Genomic DNA, 18,598 nt, shown 5'->3' with positions numbered 1-18,598 from the left:
AAGCAGCTTGTATTCAGTACAAGTTAAAACTGGAAGGAACTGGAAGCATGTTATGTGGCACCTTAAATCTCTAAATGTAAACTTCATAGAAATTCTATCAACGCATTATCCACGCCTCTCCCCCTGCTACACACTCAAAATGATTTTCCTAGGAACATTCACACCTAAGAAAAGACGCAGTGACAGCTCTGAAAGAAGTCCTGAAACCATCAGTGCTGAACTGTATTTTATTTCCAACCATTAGCCATTACAGTGTCCAAAATAAATAGCCGAGGATGAAGCATCAGAATACTACCATCTTCGCTACTGCTGTGGCCCCCTTAACGTTTCTTGATTTTCAACCTTTACTCTTCAGATTCTCCAGGCCTACGGATATCATCAATCTTCAGAATCATTCTAACGACCTGAGTTGCCAGAGAAATCTGTTGTTTTTTACCAATCAAGGTTTCTATAACATGTTGCTGTTTCATATCTGTAAAAAAAAAGATGTGAAAGAATCAGATGCCCTCCTAAAGGCTAGGTGCAATATTTACCTGAGACAGTTATTTTCTATGTAATTTTGAAGAACTTAATAGAATTATTACTCTTGGCAACCGTAATTAATTTGTATGCTTTAAGCCTGGGTTCTTCCCAAAGATCTTAGAACACTGATTTCAAACTCTCACAATTAAGTTTTGCTCACTTATTACTTCACCTTCCTGCATTTCAATATACAGGGATCAGAAACACAGTCTATTATCAGTGAAAATTGAAATGCCACAAAACAGAAATATCAAGGAACTGTTACATATTTCACAGAATCACAGAATTGTAGGGGTTGGAAGGGACTCCAGAGATCATGGAGCCCAACCCCCTGCCAAAGCAGCTCCCTAGCCCAGGTTGCACAGGTAGGTGTCCAGGTGGGTCATGAATGTCTCCAGAGAAGGAGACACCACCACCTCTCTGTGCAGCTGTGCCACTGCTCTGTCACTGCATTGTGAAAAAATTTGCTTTACATAGGCACAAAGCCTTGTGTTTCAAAATTTACTTTCTTTCCCCCCCACAAATAAAACATCAAAAGAAGAATTTGAACACTAACTTCAGATGCAAATAAATTCTTAAGTCTGGTAGTTACATCTTTTTTTCCTGTTGTACATAATTTACCTGTCCACTCCCACTCCCACTTCTGAAGTAAGATAAAAGATTTTATAATTCTGATTTATTAAAAAAGAAAAAAGTAAAGTGTGCTGAGAGATAGAACAGAAAGCTTATAGATTGCTAAAGAAGGAAATCATCTTATATTCCTCCTTCTCCACATGACACTTCTTACCATTTGTTCCTTTCTGCAAACAATCAATGCCAAGAGCAGGATTGTTCTCCTTCACTTGTCTAGCCCGTACTTCAGTCATTGTCTGAATTGGATTCATTCCACTGTTCTCCGAAAGGGCCATGGGGATTACCTCCAGGGCATCTGCAAATGCCCTCATCGCATACTGTTCCAAAGATGGGCACTAGGAGATTAAAAATAAAAATGATACAGCTTTTATTTCCTAAGTGAGCAAAAGTGCACTTTTGCACTAGCTATAAAATACAACAGGCTGTTTTCTTGGGAATATTCATCTCAATAACTGACAGAGCATCCTGCCTAACTACTTGCAAATAAAGACCATTTTATACTGCTCTTATCAGACAAAGTACTTGCAACAGCCTTACAAAAAGGTGAAGTAGAACTTTAATACTGGTTATCAGAAAATGTGAGGAAGTTCTATAAGTTCTTTAGAAGCTCTTCAAATGGACTTAGTCTCTTATTTTCTCTGGGGAAATCAAGGAAAGTTGTAAATGCTCCTTCCTTACCTTATCTGCTGCTTCACTGACTGCCAAGGCACAGGAAATTTCAGCTGCACCACCACCATACACAATGCGGTTATCGCGAACAAGATTCCGGATTACGCACAGCGCATCATGAAGAGATCGCTTTGCTTCTTCAATGATCTGAAATTATACAATTCCACACACCTGGTAACACACACAACTGAAGAAGATGACCATCTTCTGTATTTTCTTAGTACAGAAAAAGAACGCAGATGAACAAAATCAGGCACTTGACTCCAGCAAGTGACTTTTAACACAAACACCACTGCCTACAAACCCCAACCTCCCTGAAGTTTTCCGCACTGCAGGTAGAATTCAGACAAAATTAATGGAAGAGTTAATAGGCTCTTAATATGAAAGGGACTACATATTCAGCAACTTGTGTATAAAACATTTCTAAGCAGCTGCTGTGTTTTAAGCCAGCAGAGTGAGCACCAAGCATCCTCAAGTTCTTCAGCGTGCAAACGGCTACGTGGTGACATTAAGGCAGTTTAGTAAGAAAACAAAAGTGGTGCACCAAGGGACTGCCCACCACTCACTGTCCAAGGCCCAGCCAGTCCCTGAGCAGCAGCCCTCTACCTCCCCAGTTTTCAGTCCCTTGGTATATGACAGCTCTCCTGGTTCTGTTACTTCCCAACTGCTGGTGCACCTGGCAGGGCAGCGTGGAAAGCAGAAAAGTCCTTGGCTCTGTCCAGCACCACACAGCAACAACCAAAACATCTCAGTATTATTCCCCTACATCCAGAAACAATTTTCTTCCTACTTGCTGGTACAGTGATTAACTATCCCAGTCAAAACCAGGACACAAACAAAGGATCTTACCATTTTATTTCCTCCTCTGATGAAAATGGTCACAGCTCTAGAATTCTGGCACTGTTCAATGACAAGCATTCTGTCCTTTGTTGTTCCAAAGGAGATCTCTCTGACAATACCAGCAAAACCCAGTTTCTCTGGTGTGAGTTCACAGAAACGAGGCACGATGCGTCCTCCAGTAGCAATGGCAATTAACTAAAATTAAACAATCCATTATTTTGAGAAGACTTTCCCATAACGATTCTATTAAAGTCAAGCTAGAAGTGAACCTGTCAAAGATCTCCAAGAAGTTACCTTCCCATCAGGCAATGCCTTGATTCTAAAACAAGATTGAAAGCAAAAAAAAACTAGCCACATAAAACCTGTAACAAGCAATGCACAGGGATTCCAGTACACACCACAGTCCCATTAACTCTAGGTTCTTCCCACAGACACATCTCCAGTGATTTTGCTCCAGTATGTACCAATACTACATAATGATAATGTAATTCTACTCAGAAAGCCTTAACTCTAAATTTGTACAAATTACTCAACCAAAGTTTGAGAACTCAATTTGGGAAGATTTCACTTACTTCTATTTCAGGTCCACCAACCCAACGAACAGCAGGCAGCTCGTTCTGAAGCAGCAAGTGGTTTGCCTCATCATCAAAACCCCACTGGCAAATAGCAAGGTTTGCACCAGTGTCTTTTATCTGAAAGCAGCACACAACGATAAGCATCAGCACTAACACTAAAAAAAACAATTTCATGAATGAATTTGTTATTTTAGTTCTACTTTTTTGAAAACAGAAGTCTGAAGAAAGCACTTTTATCTGCACATGAAGATGTATAAAGAAATGAAGGTAAATTTCAAACTCGAGTGTTGTCTATTAGATAAACTTCCCTTTTGTTCATATGCTTAGAACTAGTTATGTGCTGCCTCTTATTAGCTCATCTGTAGCAATAAATCCGTGTGCTATGCTGCTTTGTGTAAAGGCTATGAAAAATTACAAACAGAAACAATTCTGAAGAGTCTACCTGTTTCACCATCTCTTCAAACTTCTCCTTTTCGTATTTCTGCAGTGCCTTGTAATCATCTACAGACGTGACATCGAGCTTATGCTTGGTTTTAGGCTTTGGTGGTTCGAACGGGCAAGTCAGGATTGCAATTTTAGCATCTTTAAGCTCCTGTACAGTAACAAAAAGCGGCAGTTTGACTACAGCCACACCTCTCTCTTCTATCTGCACAATGCACAGACATTATCTTTAAAAACACAGAGACTGTAAGAAAGGTGATGATCATTTAACTGATTCTGAAGTGAAGCCAGTTATACTCAAACGATTTTATCGAAAATTTTACTTGAAAGAAATTCCACAGCTTCAAGACACAAGTGTCAGAGCACTTATCAGTCTCCAGCCATTTATTTTAAATATTAGATGTTTAAAAAAGAGGATAGCTTCCAATCCACAGTGGTGGAGACTGAAAATACTACTCACTCACTTTCACAGATGCTTTATGATGTCTATAAGAGCGATGTTTTCCTCTAGCCTTCTTTTTCACAGGATAAACATCAGTGACACCCAAATGCTACCTGTTAAATGTTATTTCAACTGCTATAGATGAGATACAGACACAAGATTCACTCACTTTAGGCATCTGTGGATGACTGAAATCTTTATCCACAATCACTCCTTTTACCAGCTGCGTATCTTCCAGTCTGCCTCCCACTTTGCCTTGCACTTTGATCAGCTCAAAATCAACATCTTTACGTTCCATATCTGCTACTGTCAGTACAGCATTCACAGCAATTTCAGCCATTTGTCTGTGACAACGGTTAACTCTAAATTGAAAGAAAACACAATGAAGTTATGTTATATTTGCACGTTCCGAAGAAGCTGATCCTATCCATTTTGATCAGAAAAATAGTATGCATTACAATAGCTAATATCTTTTGTTTGTTGCCTGAAGAAAATCAAACACAATCTAGTTTGCTGACATACTCTTGGTGAACATAGTCTCAATCAATAGGAAAGAAGTGAGGAGAATTTACTATTCAAAACACTCAAGTCACAGAAACCACTGTTAAGACAGATCTGCCAAGGAAGGTATTAAAAGGTGTCACGAGATGACAATCGTAAGCTGCACTTCACAAAAACTTCTGTCTCACAGTAATTAAACATGGCAGACAGCCCTCTCTATACTTTTGTTTCTAGTTTTCATTTTGCAAGTGCTACGATGTAGAAATATAGAACAGAACGGGTAGAATGAAATTCATTTTGCAGCTGTTTAACTCCATGGAACTGGCCCTTGCAGAATAAGGGCTTCACAATTTCTTATCCCAAAATACAAATTGAGAAATTAGTCCCAGTGCAATATAAAAAAGCCTTTAGCAGTTACTCCAATAACAAAAACAATGCAATCATCCATCAAAATACCTTTTTATCCAACTCAAAGAGTACGTATGGAAAACATATATTTTCATCAAGCTTTTGTTAACTTACACTTTGGAGCCTAGTGTGGTCTTTGCTGTCTGGATCAGAGGTTCAATGTTCTGTGGATCAACTGGAAAGCTGTCACTGATTTTGTCTAGATGGTCAACAGCAATGCGGGCTGCCTGCTCATAACCATCAGCTATTCTGATGGGGTGAATACCACGATCTAGTAACTGTTCAGCCTGTTCCAGTAGTGCTCCAGCCAGAACTATAAAACAGAATTCAAAAGCAAATGATTACTCTCCCACAGATGGAGGCATGATATCTCATACACTGTCAAAACTTCAAAAAGTATGCCTTCAGAATTTTTCTGCTGTACTTTAACTGTTTGAGATTTATAAGGTAATAGGAATGGTACCACCAACCCCATTAACACTAAGAAAATAACATTATTTAGACCAAAAAAACACGGGGACCAGTAGTGATTGTTATGGAAGAAAGTCACGTAAATCAGTTTAGACAAATAAGAGGACTTGCAACACTAATTTCAAATGTAGCCACGGTTAAAAAAGCAAAAAAGACACAAAGACATTTTTCCAATTAAAACGCTCCTAACCAAAAACCAAGAAGAGTTCTGTAACAGTAAATATTCTAAAATACGTTGTAGTAAAGCTATTTTTCCTCTTAAAATACATTTGGAAACATGATTTTAGAATGAGAAAGCCCCCACTGAGCACAATATGCTCTTACCCACGACTCCAGTGGTTCCATCCCCAATCTCATCATCCTGAGACTTGGCCAGCTCCACCATAAGCTTGGCTATCTGGTGATCCACATCCATCATGTTCAGGATGGTGGCTCCATCGTTTGTCACTGTCACCTCACCGTCTTTGTCCACCATCATCTTATCCAAACCTGTAAAAAAAACCCCACAACACCTCAAAAAGTGAGTGAAAAAGCTAGAGACCCACAGGAAAGGACTAGTGAAGAACTATGATAGTTTTTTCATTGTTACCGTTGGGTCCAAGGGATGTGCGCAGAGTGCTCGCCACAGCCTTCGCTGCCATGATGTGAGACTGTAAAACAACGGGGGAAAAAAAAGGTAAACCGCTGCGCACCACCAGCCATAATACATGGGTCAGTTGCACGCTATAACCTCAGGCTGAAGGCGTAACAAGCACACCGAGCACGCCAAGCGCCGCATGCGGCCCAGCGGCCCCCGCCCCTAACGGCGGCATGGCGGAACGGCCCAGCGAGGTTTCCCCCGGGCAATCAGCTCTGGGCCCGCCCGCTCACCTTGAGAGCCTCGAGCCCCATGAGGCGCGTCTTGCGCTCCTGGTCCTTGAGGATGAGGAAGGGCCGCCCATACTCATCAAACGCCAACGTCCCCATGGCCGACATGGCTGCAGCAGCACCGGCAGAGTACAGGCCGGATCCCGCCGCGCCCGCCGTGCCGTGACGTCAGCACGCTCAGAAGCGCCTGCGCAGATTGCCGCCCCGAGATCTATTTCGCGGATAGGAACTATGTGGCGCCTCGGCTCTAGAGTTCTGGAAGCGTCTGAGGCTGCGGTCGCTGCGCGGCGCAGTGCGGCCCTGTCCACCAGCGCGGGGGGGGGAGGAAAGGGAAGGTCCTCGGGCAGCATACAGGAGCAGCGCGGCCTGCACCGGGGGGGGCCTGAAGCGAAGGAGTGAGGACAGACGCACCAAGGATGCAAAAAGGTGCCTTCCCTTCCCCCCCACCTCTCCCGAACGCAGTCAGGAAGGTGCCCCTCCCTTCCTCCCCCCGCCACTTTGGAATGGTATTGCCCTGCTCTATAAGTGCAGCTGTAGTGGGGTACTGTTCTGTGTAGCTGGGGGTGAGCTGGCGCGTGAGTGGCAGGCTTGAGTTCTTTTGTGGATTGGAGGAGGCCTTTGGAGGCCGTGTAGATCATTCCCTTGCTAAAACAGGCTTCCTTCAGTGGGTTGCCTGGGAAAGCATCCAGGCTGGGCTTGACTATCACTGGAGTGGGAGACCCCACAGCCTCTCTGAGTTTAAAGACAGTCTGCTTCCACCTCTCCACAGAAGGATAGCCCAGCACCTCAGCTGATTAAAGGCAGTAACTTTAACTTACTGCTCAGAAATCGACTGAAGGGTTAAAAGGGTTCTCCTGCCCCTGGTGTCTTACATCTGGTATGACAACACATTGTTTTTACTGCTATGGAAGCAGACAGTAAAGCTGTTACGGTGTTATGTCTGTCTTCAGGTGCGATGCCTGGTGCTCCAACAGCAGACAGTCCCTTGCTTTCCTCAGCAGGCTCTGAGGATGGTTTGAGAAGAAGGAGCTGGGGGCTGTGGATCACTGGTGGAATCGGTGGGACCCTGGTGGCACTGTATGCTGTTGTCACCCCCTTTGTGGCTCCAGCTCTGAGGAGGGTCTGCCTGCCCTTTGTTCCTGCAACTTCAGCTCAGATTGAGAATGTCCTGAAAATGTTACAAGGCAGAAGAGGCTCAGTAGTTGACATCGGTAGTGGGGATGGACGTATTGTAAGTCACAACCATCTTCTCTATCCCTTCTCAAGTGTGTGGGGAGCGTTCCAACCACCATCTCTGTTTTCTTCTATTTTATGAATATTTTGTCCCTGGCATCCACTGTTTTTGCGTCCTGTGCAAAGCCACAAACCAGAGAATGGTTTACATTCAGGTTGGGTGAGCAATCAATAGTTCTGTTCCTTTCTTACCCTCAGCTTGAGAAAGTGGCATTTAAAATCATAACCTCATCCTCTTCCTTGGAAAGAATTACACTCTTCACATAAAAAGGTATAATTACAGTATTGGCATTGTGTTTCCCCAGAAGTTGAATTCTGTGTAGGTTTATAGCTGTAATACAAGAGGCTGTGAGCCTAAACAGCCCTCCCCTTTTGAAACTGCATCTCTGTGCTTCCTGTATAAAAGTGATAACACAACAAATGAGAATGAGAAATGGATGACAGATTGAAAAAAATAAATGTCATGGTGTCATTAAAGCTACAGATTTCACATCTTTGTGAAGTGCTGGCTGCCCCTTTTCAAAATGGACATGGTGAAAAAAAAGCCAGTTCTTGAATGTTGCCTTTGTCTGTTTTTCATGTGAATATTTCAATTGTTTGTCCATACTGCAAAGTTTGATTTTGAAATCTGAATTTGTGAAGGAACTGGGCCTGAGTGAGAAACAGAGGAAAGCACATTGGTTCAAGAGAACTGCAATTCCTGGTGTCCTTTCTACTCAGTGTTCTGGCTCTTGACCCTTACCTGATGCATCTCATCTGAATATATATATATGTGTGTGTGTGTGTGTATAGCACCTGAGCATCTGGGGCACCTGATTTGTGTGTGTATATAAAAATGTGTGTTTACACATGTCAGTGCCTAAATGGAAACTGAAGACTCCTGAGAGCACCAGGTGCCTAAAACTGGATGCATGGTGTTGCCTTTGTGCATCTGTGTTGAAAAAAGAGAGCTTCTCTCCATATTTAGCACTTACTCATGCGTTATCTGTGGATAAATATGACCATATTTTTACTTTAAGCATGGCAAAGATGTTGTTTCAGCACTTGCAAATTGGTGTGCCTGATGGAAGAAGCATTATTTTAATAGCATGAAACATCTTGTGCTGATAAGACATCTGATGTTCTGTGGAAAAACAAACAAACAAACAAAAAAAACAACTTGCATTTCTTACTGATTCCACCTTGCCTGTTCTGTAATTTGTAATTAATCAAGCTTTTCCTGACTAGCACTTGGTAGTAAGCTTTTAAATCATGACTCGATCCTAGGCTTTTATCGTTTCGGAAAACTGGTGCCTTTTTGGTTTGTATTTACCTTAAAAATCAAAACTAATGAACAAAAAAATCCCAAAAAACAAAAAACCCTGTAAAATCTGCAGGTTTTGATATGTTTTTGAAGGCATTTGTGGTACATCTTACAAGTTTTGAACCTTAAGGTTTAATTTAAAGGAGTGTACTTTTACAGTCTTTCTACAGGAAGATCACAGCATGAAGTCCCAAATGACCTATCGAGTGCCTGCCTATCACTGTTTCTCAATGCTCCTAGTACATCTGCTTGTGTGTTACACTGTCACCATGGGCAGTTTTAGTTCAAAGGTGGTATCATGAAAGTTAAGTTTAATGTTTATGTAATTTGTAGGTGTAGTACAAGCTCACAGTTTTGTCGTGTGCCTGTTTAAGTGATTTATGTTGTTTGTATCGATATCAGTTTCAGTGGGACTCCTCACAATAGTAAAATAGTTTGATTCTGTTTGCTTTACTACTAATCTCTTAGGAAATAAAATCTGATTACTTACAGAAGTGCATTCCTTTGACCTATGTTATAAATAACACTGTCTCCTTTCTCCTGTTGAGGTGAATGTACTTCTTAGTGCTTTCTCTGTTTCTAAGTGAAGATTTCTTTCCTTCTTCATAGGTGATAGCAGCTGCAAAAAGGGGATTTGAAGCTGTTGGTTATGAGTTAAATCCCTGGTTAGTCTGGTACTCGAGATACCGTGCCTGGAGGGATGGGGTACATCACAACGCCAAATTTTATATTTCAGATCTGTGGAAGGTAGGTGGCGAGGAACCTAACAATGAATCTGGGATGTTTGAGAGAGTTACTTGATTTGGGGATTACTTTCTTGGAAGGACTAGAATGCTGTCTGACCATAGGTTGCTGTACTGGACTTTGAGAAGAGTGCTGAACCTGTAGAGGCAAAGGTCACCATGGAACACAGTGCTTTTTTGCTTCATTGTCTTGCCATACTTGTGCAGGCCCCTTGAGCATGCTGTGTTGCACTTCTGTGTGTTGAGTGATGTAGGCTGCTGTAATGTCAAGCTTCCCTGAGAGCATTTTCTTCTGCACAAGTACAGCCTAACGTGATATTTCATTAGATGTGTGTTCTTCTCTAGCTGTGCCGTTCACTATGTGATTTCAAGTGCTGCTTTAAGCTAAGGTACAGTAGAAAATTTTGCAGTGCTCAGTCATTTGAGTCAAAATTGCTTCTTTTTTTTTTTTTGGTGTTTATCTGTCTCTCTCCTGCTATTCTTATCAGTCTTCAAGTGGTGTTTTGTAATTGGTAAAGTGGATACAATGCATTGTGTGAACAAGTGTGAATGTACTCTTTTTATCTCTGTTCAAGTGAGGAGTGTTGGAAAACTGGGCTGTGGTGAGAAAAACCCAGGGATTGGAATGGGAAACTTCAGTTTCTAGTTAACATTTAACAAAATGGGATAAGCGTAACAGACCTCAATATATGTAAGAGTTCTGACAAAATTTAGCAGCGAGTGAAATCCTACAAGTGTTTTCTTGTCCTCCTGGAACTGATGTCATATTCTTGACCAGGCTGTGGTTTTCTGGTATGCAGCATTATAAAGCTGTCTATATGTGGGAATTCATGTGACATAAAGTTGAAACAGGATCTCATTTCTTGCTTTTATTGACTAAATTCTTGTTAAAAGGACTGTACTTATAGGGTTTAGTTTAAAAAAAATTTCTGAAATAATTGCTGATTTTTGTTTGTTTTTCATTAATATATTTAAGATTTGCTTTTTTTTTCTAGGTTTCTTTTTCATGTTACACAAATGTTGTTGTTTTTGGGGTACCTCAAATGGTAAGTTTACTATTTTTGTGTTGTTTAAATACTTGAAGACCAATTCATCTGCAAAGTGAATTAACTTATAAAATATCAAAGGAAGTACTAATATTTAGATATTTCTTTTTGATTGTTTATGTCCATTACAAAGCCCGATAAAAACTGTGGCAGTGTACAGACTGGAGCTGGTTTTCATGTATTTGCTATCCAATAGTGAAGGTTAGAAGTAAAATGAAAACTGCCGTGCTTGAGTTGCTTTGAGAAGGTGATAGATTGATTCTTGAAGATTTCAGTTTTTCATGCTGGAAAGGAATGGCGTGTTTGCAGGGAGATAAAGCAGGGAAACTGCTTACAGCTGCTCTATGTAAACTTGTTACTGAGCAGCGTTGAACTTCCATTGTGTTATCCAAAAATGCTATCACCTCAGATCAGGCCAGCAGCTAATATACTGAAATAATCCCTTGCTCATGCTAGACTGAGGGTTTAGGAAGGGAGGCAGATACTTCTAGTATGTGTGAAGGCGCACATCATTTTTAGGAGAGCTTTGAAGCTTATGCTGAATCCTGTCTTTAGTGAAAATGGGTTATTCAAGATTGCTGAGGGGTTGTTGCATAGATGCTACTTATTTAGCATATTAGATCAGTCAGATTTTACTTTCACTTCGGCTTTCAGCTTTATCTACTTATTTTTCTCCTGCTACTAGAGAAGAGGAAAAAATCTTAAGATGTTATTTTAAATTTTTATTAGTGTTTTCTATATAGGTTGAACGCATATGCAGAAATGAAATGGAAATATTCTATAGAAGCTTCTGTATTGCTCCTTTCTCTGCCAGGGCAGATGTGGAATGAAATGGCTGCAGAGCACTAAGTGATGTCATGCCATGCAACATACATTAATAGGATTTTTAGGATAGCAATAGGAAGATGTGTGTACCAAGAAGCATAAGGATGTTTCCTTGCTGTTCACTTTTTCTTTGACAGCGTTGGAATTAAATACATACTTCAGATTCACACTTAAACTTATGTTGGAAACTGAAGTGAAAAAGCACTGCTTTTTACTTCTTCACTATTTCCTATTTCTGTAGTGACAAGTGAGAACTAGTACAGTGCTTGTGCTGCAGATGTTCCCAGGCTTTGAGTGCTGCATGCTCTCTAGCAAGTTCCAGGAGGGGGCAGTGTGAAGATTGGAATCTGAAGTCGGAAATTCTGCTTTAACACCAAAGGCAGAAGTGCAGGTGAAGAAACCTGTTTCCATAAACTAGAAATAAACAAATACTCTGGAAATACTAGCTGAATTTTAAAAGTAATATGAAATGGGGGTAAGTTTGTAGCAGGTATGATGGGAAGAGTAGCTATTAGACTCAGAATAACTTCAGTAAATCCAGTAAATATCAGATTGAATTTTTCCAGTAAGAGTGGTGTCAGAAATGTAACATTCAAACATACAAACTGTGTTTCATGAAGATTAATTTGCTTATTCTGCCTTGTGAATGCTTAGCCTTCTGAATGCCTAAATTGATTTAGCAGAAACTCTAATGCATTCTTTCTTTTTTTTTTTTTTAATTTTTTTACTGAAGGCAGTAGATGTCTTTAGCTTTTATGGTAATAGTGGTCTGATTTGATGCTGTCACACTGTGCTTTTATTTCACGTCCAAGATTAGCTAACAGAGCTGGGATGTATTGATCTTCAGGGAAGACTGTGAGACTTCTCTGTTCTTGTAAGCATCTGGGGGAAGATGTTGTTTTTCAGTGAGTCATTGCAAAGAGACTTTTATTTGTTTAGGATGGGATGACAGAGTTTTTACCAGCTATTCATGTTTGTAACTTCTGTTGAATTTTAACTGCATATATACTACACAAAAGGTTTTACTGAACTATCTACATAGACATTTTAAAAAGTAATAAAATCATATTGATATCAAATAAAGTATGATTATAACATCTAAAGTTACTGAAAGTTTAGCTTCACAGTACTTTGGCTCAAGGATGCAATTCTTTTTGTCTGAAGTATTAATGAAATTTTCTAATTGAAGACATGAGATATTGCTGTCTTTCATAGTTAATTGTTAAAGAACCATGTTCATAAAATGTTTTAATTGCTATAATAACTTAGTCTTACTTTTTCTGGTGTATTAGCTCAGTTTGAGAGATTAAATTGGGCTTGCTTTTCTCATGTAAGGTATAGTAACAAAAAGTATTTGTTACATGGACAAAATCAGAGCACACAATACTTAAATATTATTCATAGATCAAATATACTGGTAAGTTACCTCAGAATAATTTTCCTAAAATATTCAGCTTCAGATTTTGGAATTGTTAGAAAACAAGACAGACTGTGTTTTGGTTTTATTTTGTGTCCTTCCTGACTTAAATCAGTCTGTCCTTTTAACCTTTTTAGTAGCTAAATGTTATGCCATATCAAAGTATATCAAAATGAATGGATTTTAATTTTGGAGCTTGCTGCTGTAATTACTTGCTATGATAGATAGTGTTTGTAGAAAGGAATTGATATGCAGTGATCTACTTAAGCATAGCTTTTCAAAGGGAGAGAAATGGATAGATCTATAAAGTGGTTTTTTAGTTTTTTTTTCTTCTTTTTGTGATTAAGATATCTCTCTGAGGTTGGAAAGAAATTCCTTTGAACTCTAAATGTGTTAATTCATTTCTCACAATCCACAGTGAATTTCTGGCATACTTAAGATAAAATATTTGTAGAGTAATGCTCTGCTCTGGAGGAGTAATGGTATATCACTTAGCAAAAATTGAGCTATACAAAAGCCAGTGGAGGAAAGCTGTTCCGAGCAGGTCTTCGAAGTATATGATGTTTCATACAGTACTGCTGAAGATACTCATGTCAACATGTTAATAGGCATGGGGCAGCACAGTTCAATTTCAGTGCTGTTTAACATGTTAGTACTTTGCTGTATAGTACCAGCAGAATGCTTACTTTGGATTGCTGACCAAACATGGCATGGTTTGAGTTTAGACTGGAAATCACGAGAGGCGTTGGCTTTTGAGTATCACACAACAAACAGTTTATGCAGCTTGGGTGTTAGAAATAGTAGGTTACTATTGCTTAGGATACTAAACCCTCATTTTCTACGCAGAAGAATCCCAGTGAAGAAAGTCATGAATTAGAATCTGCAAAGTCTTTTCTGAGCTCATTGTTTGTGGTTCTGTGGGGTTTTTTTTCTTCCTATTTTTTTTTCCAAAAATTCCTCAAAACTTAGGCTTGTCTAAGACACTTGAATTTGAAAATGCTTCCAGTTTATACTGTTTCTGAGAGCTTTTTATTGCTGCTCCACAGATGCCAGAGTTGGAGAAGAAGCTCAATGAAGAACTTGAATGTAATGCCAGAGTCATTGCTTGTCGTTTTCCATTCCCATGCTGGATCCCAGATCATACAACTGGGGAGGGAACAGACACCGTGTGGGCCTATGATTTGAAACATTCTAGAGGGTTTGAAGCAAGAAACTTGGAAATTACACCAGAATCTTGAACATCCAGAGTGTTTATGTACTGAAATTTTCAGCTTTGAGTTCATTTGTTAGATGATTAAGTGTAATGCAACGTATCACAGGTTATGGAGGGCTATATTCTCAAAAACGATGGGAAGTACACTGATTATTTGGAAACACAGAAAGGTGTAGTTAAAGGATGTAATGTGGTTGATAAAAAGAATGAGAAATCGTTACAGAAATCAATAAGTGTGATATGGAAAATGGAGTAAAACAAGGTTCAGTAATGTTAAAGGAAATATTAGAGTTGAAATACTTGAATTGGCTAAGCTAAAATGTGTATTCTTTTTGAGTCTATGTAGTGTTTGCTACTGTTTTTGGAAGTGGTGAGCCAGTGGCTTCTCAAATGAGCCGTAGTTCCCAAATGTCTTCATTAGGTAAGCTGAACAAGCATAATCAATATACATCATACATCAAACTGATGCAAATCGAGTGTGGAGATGCTGATATTTTGCACTTCATCCATAAATACATTGTTTTTAAATGGGATATGATACAACGAGCAAATGTAACAAGTATGTTCATTAACAAATTTGCATCCCTTCATTGTAATGTTGTGTCATAAAGACAGAACTGCAGAAATGAGCTCTTGTTGGCCTGTCTTTGCAGATGACCCTGATTTTGTCCTTAGATCTCTGATTTGGGAAGGATTTCAAAAATTTTCCTACTTGCCCATGTATCGTCACCCCTTTGATGTGCCCAAATCTTGGATAAGTTGTGAGACTTGCTTACTTGTGTGTGTCAGGAAGACAGTCTCTGATTCCAGAGCAAGTTCATGTGGCTAGCTTCATTAAATCTGAGTAGACCTGGTCTAATTTATAGTGAGATGAGCAAGGAGTTTTCCAGTTGGGCTTATTGTCACTCTGAACTGTATCATCTGAGATTCTGCAAAATCGTGGCATTGCTGCTTGGCTTTTCCTTGGAAGTGAAGCAAGTTCTCCCTGTCACTCTCTTTGATAGTGGTCTGCAGTGGGAGCTGTCACTGCTGTAACTGCCTAAAGTCAGCTGCCCAGGACTGTGTCAATCAGCTCCTGAATATATCAGAGGAAGGAGACTTTGCTATGTAGTGACCATGTAAGATTGTTGTCAGACATCTGCATATGTGCTGTCTGTAGAACTAAGCTAGAACAAGCTAGGAAGTTGTCACCTGACTGCTAGGCCATTGTTAACTAAAATTAGCTCAGGCCAAGGGATCAACACGAAGCCTGTGATGTTTCATTAGCAGTCGAAAAGGTCTATTTCTTGGACTTAGACTATCTGACTTGAAAAGAAATGGTAGGATCTCATGTACAGAAGAAGAAAGGAGCAGATGTATTTGCTGGAGCCTGCAATGGGAAGAAGATTGCAGTCTTGCATACGGTGAAGCACAGCTGTGAACATTGGGACTGTCTCTTGAAGAATACTTATTACTGGTAAACCATCTTTTACAGCGTTTCACTGCGATGTCATATAGTAGATCTGGTAAAACTGCACTAAGCTCTTTCCAGCATTATTTAAGAGTTATAAATAGTACAGTGATAGGACTGGGCTACAGTGGCTTATCTAAAATGTCTGTATTTATTTTAATGGCCATAAAACTGGAATCTCAGACAAAGGATATCTGAAACTATTTCTGCTAAAAAAAAAAAAGACTGTACTGAAGGGATGTTAGCTAACTCAGCCAAAAGTCCTTCCTTGAATATTTATTAAGAGGAATCAGCAAAAGATTTTGATGAAGCAAGTTGTGTCTTGTCTGTCATTCTTTGCTTTGACACATCTTTCTGATGCTTCCACTGGCATTCACTCAGGTTAGTTTGCCTGGAATGAAGCAGATATGTTTTCCCTTGTGTTTGTTTATGTATTTGTCTATTGTATTATCATTTACTTGCCTGTTAAAACATAAATCTGATTTTCTCAGTTCTGCCTTTAAAGACTCTGTGAGCTTAGTTATCACCTATTGCTCCAGAAATACTTGTTGAAGAGAGTAAGGTAGAATTAATGGTGTAATGGCCTGAGCTTTAAGAGCATTAAGTGCTGTTCTCAAGGCAAGGAGGAATTTATGATTGCTTTTAAAGCAAAGCAGAGGCCTATTTCTTACTTTGGACATACACTTTTTGTTAAGGGTCTACAGCGATGTACACAGTGGTCTACAGGGTTTTTATTCCTTATTATAGAAAGGAATGCAGTGCCTTTTCCCTTTTCATGTCTGAAGTGCAAAACAGAAAGCAAATTGCTCTGATTTATGCAGAGAACTGAGAAAGCATTTCCTTTTCCTGTAATCTTCAGTCTTCCCAACCACTTGTTAGTATTTAATCTAGTAAGTATCAAGCAAGCATAACCATGGCTTCAGTTTTCACTGCATGGATTATGATGTTACTACGCTTCCAATTGCTCAGGTAATTATGATTTCATTGATGTGCTACTTCAAAGTACCAATTTGTTACTTTTGAAAACTAAAGAAAGACTCAGAGAACTGGCTTAATCAAACTACAGTGCCAGTCTGAAGCCACAAGATGGAAACCCCCAAGCTATGCATGCTGATGTTCAAAATCAAAGTAATTCAGGCACACAGAAAAAAAACATAATAGCTTATCTTTGATAGTTTTCTGGTAGGATCACCTGATTTTTAGGAGCTACTTGTTTTTATCCTTCCTTGTCCTGATGTATCTTAGCAAAAAATAATTAAAAAAACAACAACCAAAAACTGCATTGCGAAAAGAGTAATGCTTTATTGAAATTCAGTAGAACTTGATCTGTTTGAGAATAAATCATAGTCCTTTGGGCAGTGGTTTGATTATGAGAGAGCCATCTGATATGCAAGTTGTTTGGTGTATGCTGCACAGTCAGTATGGCTACACTGCTCTCAACCAAGCTTGTCCACATTTGTGTATTTGTTTTATGAGCTTCAGGCATTTCTGTATTAGTATATGTATTCAAGTTCCTGACCTACCCTCTGGAGTGTGATAACATGCTCTCACTTAATCTAATACTGCTCCAAGGAAGCTCATCTTCTGTCTATGCGCTGTGACTCATGAATTGTAGCCAGGTAAGGAGATGCAGATCAAATTTTGAATACAGTACTGCATTTCACAAGGGTAGGTGAATGAGTATTATTTGTGGGGAAAACACTTCCAGGGCCCAAGCTTCGGGGAAGTCTTTTACCTTTATTAAAGGATATGATGAAGCTGTGATGAGGCACCAGAAATCTACATTCTGCATTAGTATTATATTTAAGACATTTCTTATGTGAACATGCTTTAAAAAATGTTACCATTCTGAGATCTGAAGAGGAAGGTGCTTTGAACCATTCCAAAAGCAGCCTGACAGAATTGCATTATATGTGTATGTATTACTCATTGGATTTGTGCATTCATATTAAGAATGAGCCATGGGGAAATGAGAGTCAGAAATGAGTCTGATGCCATTATGATTGAATGAACAGGAATTCCTCATAGATCACCTCAGACTTCTGTAGTTTATTTTTATGATCATTTGCAAATACTGAAGCGTTATTCAAGGGAACATGATTCTTTCAAATATGTGATTGAAGAGGGCACTCTAACATCAGATTTAATGACAATAAATTCTGATCTAAGATATTTTTCTTTTCCTAAGTTTGCATATGTCTAGTTTTATAATATAGCTACAGCCTGTTTTTTAGAAGTAACTCATTTCTGACAGAAGAGTTCTGGAATTCTTGATTAAAAATGTGGCTTCTATATTTAATTGTTAAAAATCTCTCCCATGTGTGAAAGCTGTAGAAATTAATCTCATTATTTTTTTTTGTGTTAATCTTTATTCATCCTTATAGCCTTTACTTATGAAGACTGCTGTCAGTTCTTTCTTCATTATATTTTGATATCCTCCTGTTATTTCAGCATTTCCTTTTATTTTTCATACTGTCTTTTTACAGTTTTGACTACGTGCTTTCATAAATTCATCAGAGCTTCTCATTTCTTTTTCTGTAAACTGGTAGCTTTTCTTTTTTTCATCAAACCTTGTAGGAAGCCTGAATATGTTGCAAGAATGTCGTTTTTCTCTGTAGATTTTTGGAACATGTATTCAGCTAACCCCTTGTTTTATGTAGCTGTCTGTATGCTGACATAGCATGATTTTTATTTCCCGTAAATGAAAGAAAAACACATCCACCCATGTGGTATTTAGACTGAAAAACAGCCTTGGTCTACAACAATTCTGACTGTTTAGTAGTTTTAAGTACTTAATTTAGCATTTTTATTATGTTTCATCACTTGGGAAATGAACACAGGCCTTTTATCCATTCAGTAGTTCTTTTTGTTTGGATTATTTGTTCAGGTGGGATTTCTGCTGATTTCTTTTTCCTCATATAATGTTGGGTTTTCTATTACAGTCTTTGGTTGAAATGTGGCACTGATGTTTTTGCTGTGAATTGCTGAGTAGTCCCTGA

General features: G+C 39.1%; 2 protein-coding genes across 3 annotated transcripts; one reads left to right on the top strand and one right to left on the bottom strand.

The window, feature by feature from the left end:
- Window positions 1-201: 201 nt before the first annotated feature.
- On the bottom strand, window positions 202-6,514 carry CCT5 (chaperonin containing TCP1 subunit 5). The gene is made up of 11 exons (XM_065752055.1): window positions 6,373-6,514; window positions 6,092-6,152; window positions 5,827-5,991; window positions 5,146-5,344; window positions 4,292-4,484; window positions 3,682-3,831; window positions 3,237-3,356; window positions 2,674-2,859; window positions 1,834-1,971; window positions 1,310-1,490; window positions 202-472 (listed from the first exon to the last, which is right to left on the bottom strand). The coding sequence occupies exons 1-11, from the start codon at window positions 6,475-6,477 to the stop codon at window positions 345-347; spliced, it is 1,626 nt and encodes a 541-aa protein (XP_065608127.1). The 5' UTR covers window positions 6,478-6,514; the 3' UTR covers window positions 202-344.
- Window positions 6,515-6,624: 110 nt separating this feature from the next.
- Window positions 6,625-14,740, top strand: ATPSCKMT (ATP synthase c subunit lysine N-methyltransferase). 2 transcript variants are annotated; one of them, XM_065752064.1, is made up of 5 exons: window positions 6,625-6,795; window positions 7,320-7,600; window positions 9,515-9,652; window positions 10,644-10,694; window positions 13,983-14,740. In XM_065752064.1, exons 1-5 carry the CDS (start codon window positions 6,786-6,788, stop codon window positions 14,172-14,174), a joined length of 672 nt encoding a protein of 223 aa, XP_065608136.1. In that variant the 5' UTR covers window positions 6,625-6,785; the 3' UTR covers window positions 14,175-14,740. The 2 variants fall into 2 exon arrangements, with proteins under 2 accessions (XP_065608136.1, XP_065608135.1); XM_065752063.1 differs by lacking the exon at window positions 6,625-6,795 and having other exon boundaries at window positions 7,023-7,600.
- Window positions 14,741-18,598: the final 3,858 nt, after the last annotated feature.

The sequence above is a fragment of the Cyrtonyx montezumae genome, unplaced genomic scaffold (genome assembly GCF_038088225.1).
Source record: "Cyrtonyx montezumae isolate F1298 unplaced genomic scaffold, pur_monq_1.0 scaffold_8, whole genome shotgun sequence".
In the NCBI taxonomy this organism is placed as follows: Eukaryota; Metazoa; Chordata; class Aves; order Galliformes; family Odontophoridae; genus Cyrtonyx; species Cyrtonyx montezumae.
Note: the sequence above shows the minus strand (reverse complement) of the source record. Positions and strands in the feature narration are given on the sequence as shown.